Raw genomic sequence first — 9819 nt, forward strand, 5'->3', positions numbered from 1 at the left:
GTGAGTTTTCAGTTTTCTTGCCAATCAACAGCTGAGACATAAGACTGAAGTTTTAATTTTACTTGCGATACCAGTTCTTACTGGCAGTTACTCCAATGTTTTCATTTATGAAATGAGGGTACAAACTATTTTTGCATCATGTTTATGTATTGATGCCATGAAGATTTTTTGCCTTTTCTTTTATATCCGTTATGTCCTTTTACAGCTTCTGTATTCTTAGTGCTTTTGCCTACATTCTTGGACTTGTTTGTCAAGCTAAGAGACTAAACATTTTAGAAGCTTCGTAGCTAGGGATCAGTGTGCCCTAGCCCCCAAGGTCCTCTCCAGAACATATTCTGTAAACCAAGATAGAACCATGCAGGGGAAGGTTCCTTGGGGAGGGGGGCTCACTTGAGCCTCTCATTGGGGAATCTTTGATAGATATGCTAATTAGTAAAGCCTATAATGTTATACCCAATGTTGGGGGGGGGGGGGCACAGACACAGAGAGGGGTGCATCTCGATGCATATGACCTGGACGTGTGCACCTAAGGATCCTTAAAATAAATACCAAGGTAAAATCCCTTTTCCCCTTCTAACCGTGTTTGACTCTTGATTTTAAGACCAGGAAGGCATCATATTATGTAAGAACCTTCAGGTATTTATAGCAAAGCATTTCTTACTCAAGAGTCTCATTCTGCAATATCTGTCACTTTGGAGCACAAGTTTTACTTTCCTATTTAAGAAGAAGAAGTACTAACCAAGCAGGCAGCATACTGTACTCTCTGAAAACTCATTCCTGTGAACAAAACTCATTCCTGAAAACATGATTCCTTTTTTCCAGATCAATGCTTGGACTTAAGTCCTCTTAGAACATACATAGTTCCACCTAAAAGACAAGGCTGATTTCAAGTGTGCTATTCTGACAAGGATGTACAAATCTGAAATCAAAAGATTTAAATCTTGGAAATGCCATCGTTCATCTGATTGGAAAGGATGGAATGAACTGCAGTAGTGTGCAGTTCTGAAATACCGCCAGTAGAAGTTTTTCATGAGATGGTTTGTTTTCCTTTGGGCACACACTGGGAATTACCCCAGTCACTGCATGTTGCCTGACAGCAGATAAGAGTCATGCATTAGTTAACTGTGCCCTGAAAATTATTTTAAAATAAATGTTTCTGTGAAGAATTTATAACCAAAACTGCTTGGGGTTTGATCCTCAGATGTTGTTTTGGGAGAACAAATACTAACTTTTTTTTTTTTTTTCCAGTAGCACCTATCTCAATAAAGTGAGCATTTGTGGGATTGATTGGTTTTAATTCTTATTTTCCTGAGTTCTTACAGCTTTGAAAAGCTGATGAGTGGCAAAAGGAGAAATATGGCTCTGTCTCTCTAATTTTACAAAATGCTTTCTAAAAACATCAGAGAAAGTCAGGAAAAAATCTTTAAAGGCCTCTTGCCAACCCAAACTATTCTGCATATTCTAAAATACTTATATATGCTGTTATTGTTGCAAGACAGTAGTTTTAGGAAGGCTGTAACACACTGATGAACTTGATCTGCTGTACATGCACTGGACACAAACTAACCCAAATTAAAATCTGTATGAAGAAGGTACGCCCAGGATGAGCATCAGACCAGAGAAACGCAGTAATACTTCTCTCACTGTACCCCTTCTGGTTCCCATTGCAGAACAAGGGGAGGGCTACAGATGTCATTTATCTAAGTCTTGGACATGGTCCCCCAGTCTGAATTGGAGATGGATTCTATGGGTGGACTGTTCAGTGGATAAGGAATTGGTTGAATGGTCCTGGTCAAGGCTCAATGTCCTGATGAGTATCAGTGACCAGTGGTGTCCCTCAGGGGGTCCATATTTGGACCAGTGTGATTTAATGTCTTCATTAATGACACAGAGAGATGAAGGCACCCTCAGCATGTTTGCAGGTGACACCAAGCTGAGGGTGCAGTGACACCCCTGAGGTATGGGGCCATCCAGAGGGACCTGGACAAGCTTGAGAAATGGATCCATGGGCATCTCATGAGGTTTAACAAGGCCAAGTGCTGGTGCTGTCCTTGGATCAGAGCAGCCCCAGGATCAATCCAGGCCGGGGATGAATGGATATTGTATAAATACATATTTTTATTGATTCCATCTATTGGCTGTTTGAAAAAACAAAACTGCTTCCTAATAATGGCAGTATGTCTTTATTTTCTTAAGTATCCTGTTTTAATCTTCAGATGTTGCTTGGATCATGATACATAGAAATCCAAAAAATTGGCTAGGCATATTATGGGGCAGGCTGAAATTTGATTCTCACACCCTTTAATTTGTCTGTTGATACCAGAATGATCCCTGGCAAAAGTTGGTTAATGCTGAAAATGGAAGCAAATCTGTTAATTCCAAACAGTTTCAGTAATCACTTCTTAAACTGTTCCACACAGGCCAAGAGTCTCACCCCTCAGGACTACAACCTGAGGTGGTCAGGCCTGCTGGTGACCGTGGGCGAGGTTCTGGAGAAGAGCGTGCTGAACGTGAACAGGACGGACTGGCACGCGGTGTTCACCGGCATGTCGCGCCGGCAGATGATCTACAGCGCGGCCAAGGCCCTGGCAGGGATGTACAAACAGCAGCTGCCACCCAGGACCGTGTGACAGCGGTGACACCCTCACACCAAGCGATGCTGGGGTCTGTTCTAGGATTGAAGTGAAGGCCGCGTGTTCCAATTGTCAGCAACTCAGATTTGTAATTTTAACTCTAAACCGTTCCTACTTCTTCAGAAGGGAAGGTGATTTCCAGGAGTGGAAGTGAACAATTGCAGTTTTTAGCTAATGTGTGATTTCCAGGATGATTCATAAAACAAACATGTATTTATGACTGGTCCAGGCAGCATTTCAGTTTTTGAACTGGAATGTGCTGTGAGGTGACATTTTACCAGGCATTTGCTGAGATAGATAGTTAGTATTCTTTCTAAAGGGGATATTTGTTTAGCTATTTCTATTATATTAGTAATATAAACATGTTGACAGCATAACATGTGTGTTATATATGCATTTCAATCCAGAGAGACTACCTTCTGTATTACATGTGTTTTTTGGGGGCATGTGTTTAGGGGATACTTAACACCTCATTGGTTTGGTGTCTGTATATAGTTCTCAGGAGCGATGCCAAGTAGTCTCTACAGCACATAACAGTGAGCTGCTGAAGAAGAGCACAAATCCATGCCCTCTTAGTTGAAGCTGTTGCTAAATAATTCTGATTTCTCATTTTCTGTGCTGCATCTCTCTGCTTTTTACATAAGAGTAATGAAATTCGTGGTCAGTTGAAGAACCACAGACAAAATTTCAAGTTGCTTCAGTGGGTTTTAGATCAGGTACTGCACTTGCCACATGAAATCATCTCCGCAGTTTCAATAACATGATTTACTCCAGTGCTTCCAAACTCCATCTGATATATGTAATTATGTAATTTTTTCCTATGTAGTTACAGTTGTCAGTAATTTGATTATGGAAAACGGTGATGTATGTATCACTTGCTTTGTTGTTCTGGGTTTTCTGAACACTTCTAAGTCTAAATGCTTTCTTGATGTCATGAGCTCACTGTTTCTCTTGTAAGTTTTCAGTGGTGTCTGATTTTTTTTGTGGCTATAAATATCCTCCATCCTCACACAATCTTAAATCTTTATTTAGAAATACAGAAGTAATTGTGAAGAAAATATTTTGGTAATACTTTTTTAAGAAACAAAGAATAAACAAATACTTTTTGTTTGCCTTAAAGAACCAGTTTTTCAGCTTATATTGCTCCGCCTTTACCTTTCTTAGATGCTTTCAAAGAACATTTTGTATACAATATACTGTTAAGCCAGCTCATATTTGTACCTAGTGAAAGCCTGTCTATTTCCAAGTAATATATTTGGCCTTAATTGGCTTACTCTGTAAAGCAGTTGAATAAATGTTTTCCCTAGAGAATTGCATTTACTTTAAAGGCTTGTTTTTTAATACAGATGGTGAACATTTCTTTATTGAAATTGTATTTACGTGGTCAGATTGCAGATTAGTCACATACTAAACAAGCAAACAGAATCCAACTCTCAGTCTTGAGGTTCCTCATTGGGACTGCTTCTTTCTTTGTTAAACCAAAAGGGTGATACAGACACTTCTGTTTGTCCTTGAGCAGTAAAGGCATCTTTGCATGTACTGTAATTTCAGTTTGCAGTGTATAATTTGTTGAATGCTGCTCTCTTATCCCTTGCTTGCAGCATCCTCTGTGATGCAAAGGAAGAGGACATGAAGTCATCAGTAGGTTTAGGTGCCCTGGCATGACTTAAAATTAAAACTGAAGAGGAATGACCCTATTCTTTCTCGCTTTCCTGGCCCTGGCCTTCACTTTTTCAGAGGTGAGAAGAGTGGAAGAAGATGATGTGGTCAAGTAAAATGTTTTTTCTCTGACTCAGTGAAGGTCTCATGATGTATTTTTGACAGCTCCCACAAGAATTAAAATGTCACAACGTGGTAACCAACAATTAGTTCTCTCCCTTTGGGGACTGTTACTTGCTTGTGTATTGAAAAAAAACATCCTGACATGAACACCACGAGCTCAGCTTCTTCCTGAGAGGGCAAGGGAAGGAAAAATGTCTGGGCTATGATATGGGAGCCTAAAAAATCAGAAATTGCTTCCTGAGTGGAAGCCTTGCTCAGGATCTGAGTTACACAGCTGAATTCTGAACCAAGTTATGGTAACAGTTCAGCTTTTCACCACCTCTAGGGTTGTGTTGTGGGCAATAATAGAAGAGTGTCAACAGGCAAGACACCACATCCTGTGTTAAATTTATATTGAGATCAACTTAGAAAAGCAGAGACATTTTGGACATGTAACTTCTGTTAGACAATGACAGTTCTCAACTGCCACATCACTGTAGGTGCAGCTGCAGAAGCCATTTCGGCTAAGTTTGCTCCAATATGAGTGTCAGAAAAGGTCAAGAAAGCTACAGTATGTATTACTACTATACTCCCATTTTTTAAAGTGTGTGTCACATAAAAAACAGCCAAGCTCCTTGAGTTTGCATTTCATTAAGAAGATCTATAAGGTTCTTAAACTGAGATTCTTTAAAATGCTGGAAAAAGCTCATTAGTTCTGCGCTTGCTACTGCTTTTGTTGAGAAGATACTGCTCTGTGCCTGGCCTCAGTTTTTCATCACAGCACTGCTCAGAGCACCTTGGCTCTGATGGAAAAACCATGGATATAAAATTCCCCACACATTTCTGTTGAAATTAGTCTGATAGCTTTCAGCCAGCTGTCCTTCTCCAGATTGGCCCTAAATGTCTGTGAAGAAGGGATGGGACATGAGGGGCCTGATGGAACAGCAATTACAGTTTGCTGGAACATCTTGGTCCAAAATCAGGAACAAAGCAGCCTCAGTAACTGCTCATACACTTTCCAGAGTGTTATCCTTTAACAAAAGGCTTTTAGAAATAATACCAGTCACCTTTTTTAGACACCTGCCCAATTTGGGCAAGATAGTGAGGAGTAGCAGAAGAGGGCAAAGGAAAGAATAGAGTGTGGAAGGATGTGAAAGCAATCAGGAGAGTACCAGAGAAATAGTAATGTCTAGTGGAGGAAAAGGTACAGGAGCTTGTCTTTTATTCAATGTCCTGGATGGAGGAGATGGTAGAGGGTAGTTGAGAAGTCAGGAATATGGAATAACTTGTGTCTGCTACTGTCAGTTTTGGCCATCTTTAGAAGAGCACAAACACAAACATGCAAATCTTGCAGCAGAGACGTTTTGCACAGTTGTGATTCTGTATCTCTCTCAAATGAAGTTTACAAGTTCCTTTTGGTTTTTACCCCTCCATGCTGCATAGGGGGAGGTTTTTAAGGGGGTGCTTTTCAAGTGGGAGATTTCTGAAGGATTTCTGTAAGTATAAACCTGTTAAAAGGAGAATTTTTATAACAATTCTTAAGGATATTTGTTAAAATACCCCCTTTTTTTTTAAAGTAGTAAACTTTGCAGATGAAAGAAAAACATTATCACTGAATACTGTTCACTCTGAAACATACAAATCCCTATGTGTAGTTCACAATTACATTTAATAATTTTGACTAAGCAAATTAAAAAAAAAAAGTTTTTCTTTATTTCCTACTGTTAGAAGACACAAGAACAAGTAGTAAATTGGAACATTCTGTATGCCGTGAAAAGTTGTTAACAAACAGCTTCAAACTGGACTTTAACTTCAACAATTAAGTCTGCCTGTAACCTATCAAGAATTCACATTTTGATCTTGTGAATCTTGGAGCCATTTGGCTTTGACATGGCTTAATTCCATCTGTAGTTACATAATTCAGGGAAAACTATTCCTGTAAAAATAATGGTGAATGGATCTAGAGTTCCTGAAAGGAAGACATGCCAATTGGTTTGATTTATCATCTCATTGTGCAGAATTCTATCAAAGCTTTGGATACTCCACCCAGCTGATTCTGTAAGGTGGCCAGACTATGACCTGTCAATTAAATTGGGAGTATGCACTGCTGCAGAGGAATAACAGGTCCAAAACCACTCAACAGCTGCTTCTGAGCTAACACAGGAATTTTTCGTGTACTGGAATGAAAGGAGATGTCGCGTCAAAAGTTGCAGGAAAAATAAAATATTTTGTGTTGAAAAAGTGATTTCCAACTATCTTTGCATTCTGCATGAGTGAGCAAATGTAGCTGTGGCCTTCTCTGTAGAACAGGGGAGTACCTCATAGAAGTAAAGGAGAAAGGTGAGTTGGTTTTCCAAGGTTATATTGGGTGCTTTAATACAAAGTTACATGGACTTCTGTGTTATGCCTGGGGGTTTTTGGTGTTAACCCTAAAAATACGCTTCCTGTTAAAGGATGCTCCATGACACGAGTGAATGTGATTTTATTTTTTTTTTTTTAAGAAAAAAACTTGGTATTTGAAATTATGCATCAAAACTTTCAAACTTGCTTCAGTCTTACTTTGTCAGGTCAGTGCAAACAGCCCATATTTGATAAAGATCAAACTAAAAATTGACCACTGCTGTAGCTGTGTTGTGAATAATGCATTGAACCACTCAGTCGAGTACCTCTCTCAGCTTAGTTCTGTATTCCATCAAGAGTTCTCTTGAGTTTTGAAAGTTTTCACTTGCCTTAGCCTGAATATTTGTATATTCATGCCTTGCAGTTGAGTTCGCCGCTGTGAGAAGGACCCTAATTTATTTTTTCCTCAAGTATCATCTGTTTTATCTTTTACAATGACACACTGAATGCACAGTACTCAGGGGTCGTTTTCATTATGTAATCCTTACAGTTTTTGCAAAGTAAGTGCTGAATGTTCTGCAGGTTCTTGGAAAAGTGCAGGAAGTTGAGTTTTGTGTGTTTTGACCAGTAGTGGGATTCTGAATAGCTGTGCCATCCAACAAGAGGTGAAAAAAAAATCTGGCAGAGCAGCAGGCTTAGAAAGAATTCCCAGGCAGATCAGTTATATAGTAACAATAACAATACTATATGATAAATAATATAATAAAATAATAATATTACTAATTGTAATAAAAGTGGTGGACTGGGGATGTTGCTGTGGGGTAACAGAGTTACACACGTGCAAGGCAGATACTGAAATCAGTTGTTTTGATAAAGTGCATTAAAGCTAAAAAATAACAAACCTGTGTCTGAAGAGGAAAGGGCAGGAGAATATTTTTAATCTAATGGTAGTTGCTGTAATCAATAATTGCAGTGTTACCTGGTTATTTTCTGGTCTGTGGTTCTCAGAGTATTTTCAAAAATGCACATCCCAATATTTAGAAGGCTGTAAGTGTGATAAAATAAGCACTGTGAGCTTTGTCCCATTATCTGATGCACACGAGGCAGTATTGGCTAAGTCCACACATTAATTGCATAAAGTCATGTTTGAATTCGTACTTTTAGACAAAGGAAGCAGAAACAGTGCTGCCTTTTCTTGGATCATTTCTAGTAGTGAAGTTTCTCCTGCTGTGAAAGAGAAAGTTTTATCATTTTGCTCACAAAAGATCTCTGCAGCATTTTTGAATTATCTGTTTAATTTATTCTGCTATTCTTAGTTTCCTCACACTGCAGCCTGTTTATATTCCCTATATGCAATTTTCTCTCTGTTTTCGTGGTAAGGAAGCCCACCTCTCACTTTTTTGTGGCATGAAACATGACTGGTTTTAGTCAAAGTCTCAGTCCTTTGCTAGTTTAAATCAGTGTTGTTTTATTAACATAATTGGAAACAGCAATTCATGTGGGCTGACAAGGTAGCTCCATGTTTTAATGATTTTATTTCATTGAAAGACAGCAGGTCATGAGAGATTTTTTCCAGGTTCTGTAAAACTATCTTATTACCAAATCATTGCTCCCATACTCTTAACTGAATAGGGGAAAAAAGTGTTTTCTTCACAGTTTGTTTTGACTTTTGAGTTATGAGAACTGAGAGTTCAAATGCTGCCCAGAATTTCCCCAGAAATAAATCTGTCTGCTCATTGGCTGTGATCAAACCCACCCTTCTGCTTGGTGCCGGCTGGACTCATCTGGCATTAGAAAGAAGAGCTGAATAAACACCATTCTGTGAGAGCAGATCCTTCCAGTCAGTGTTGACACATGTTTTCAGGGTGGACTTCAGCAGAATGTCCTGCCTCTGCTGTATCCTTCCAAATGTAGCATTGCCTAATTACCTTTAAATTTAGTTTTTTAATGAAAGACGTGTTGTTGCTGAGGGCTTTTTTTTCTAGTGAGAAAATTGCTGCTTGTAGGGGAAAATTCCAGCACATTTTAATAATCTGATGTGAATAAACCGGATAAAGTAATACAGTTTCAGTACATATCTTAAGTTTGTATAGTGAGAGAGAAATGTTTCTTGCTAAAGGATGTAACTCTTCTACACATCTTCCCTCTGTGCTTGCATGTAGCACTAATCATAATCAGCTTTAGTGCTGTAATTCCACATTATTTTATGGGTTGCATAGGCCATGCACTGGGCTGTAAGTATTTTGGCGTTTTACATGCTGGATGCATAATCCTTTGCATCTTTTCTTCTGTGTTCGTCTCTGAAAGGGAGGTGAGCTACCCTGAAAGCCACCTTGTAACTACCCACTTGAGGGATACCAAGGCCAAAAAAAAAAGGGAAATCACAAGAGGTGCCAGACTCCTGTGTGAGGGGTTGCAGATAGAGCAGCTGAATGTATGTGGTGCGTCTCTCTCTGCTGAGCACAAACACCTGCATAAATCTGTCGTGTCCTGCTTCAGCTGAAGCCAAGGGCAGTTCTTTTGCTGTTGCACAAGCACAGCTGTTGAAAATTTTAAAATAAAAAAAACACAAGGCATGTGATAAATGTAGATAGATAGTAGGTGAACATAGTCTAGGTGGCTTAAAATTTTCTTGTACTGGGGGTGGTGGCTCCACCACTTCCCCAGAAAGCCTGTTCCAATGCCTCACAACACTTTCAGGGAAGAAATTTTCCCAAATATCCAACCTGAGCCTCCCCTGGCCCAGCCTGAGGCCGTTCCCTCTTCTCCTGTCCCTGTTCCCTGGGAGCAGAGCCCAACACCCCCTGGCTCTCCCCTCCAGTCAGGGAGTTGTGCAGAGCCACAGGGTCCCCCCTGAGCCTCCTTTGCTCCAGGCTGAGCCCCTTTCCCAGCTCCCTCAGCTGCTCCTGGTGCTCCAGACCCTTCCCCAGCTCCATTCCCTTCTCTGGACTCACTCCAGACCCTCAATTTCTTGCTGTGAGGGGCCCAGAAGTGGGCACAGAACTCGAGGTGTGGCCTCAGCAGTGCCCAGCACAGGGACAGTCACTGCCCTGGTCCTGCTGCCACACCACAGCCGGGACAGCGC

At 40.1% G+C, this 9819-nt stretch overlaps 1 protein-coding gene across 1 annotated transcript in view; it reads left to right on the top strand.

Moving 5' to 3' along the window:
• The window catches only part of PRRC1 (proline rich coiled-coil 1), a 17563-nt gene extending 13614 nt beyond the window's left edge, over window positions 1-3949 (top strand). Inside the window, exons 7-9 of the mRNA XM_008634635.2 lie at window positions 1-4; window positions 2032-2036; window positions 2421-3949. The exon at window positions 1-4 is cut by the window's left edge and continues 94 nt beyond it. Coding sequence (XP_008632857.1) covers window positions 1-4; window positions 2032-2036; window positions 2421-2630 — 219 coding nt within the window. The 3' untranslated portion in view covers window positions 2631-3949. The remainder of the gene's footprint in view (window positions 5-2031; window positions 2037-2420) is intronic.
• The last annotated feature ends 5870 nt before the right edge of the window (window positions 3950-9819 follow it).

Source organism: Corvus brachyrhynchos, unplaced genomic scaffold (assembly GCF_000691975.1).
Source record: "Corvus brachyrhynchos isolate BGI_N302 unplaced genomic scaffold, ASM69197v1 scaffold325, whole genome shotgun sequence".
Classification (NCBI taxonomy): Eukaryota; Metazoa; Chordata; class Aves; order Passeriformes; family Corvidae; genus Corvus; species Corvus brachyrhynchos.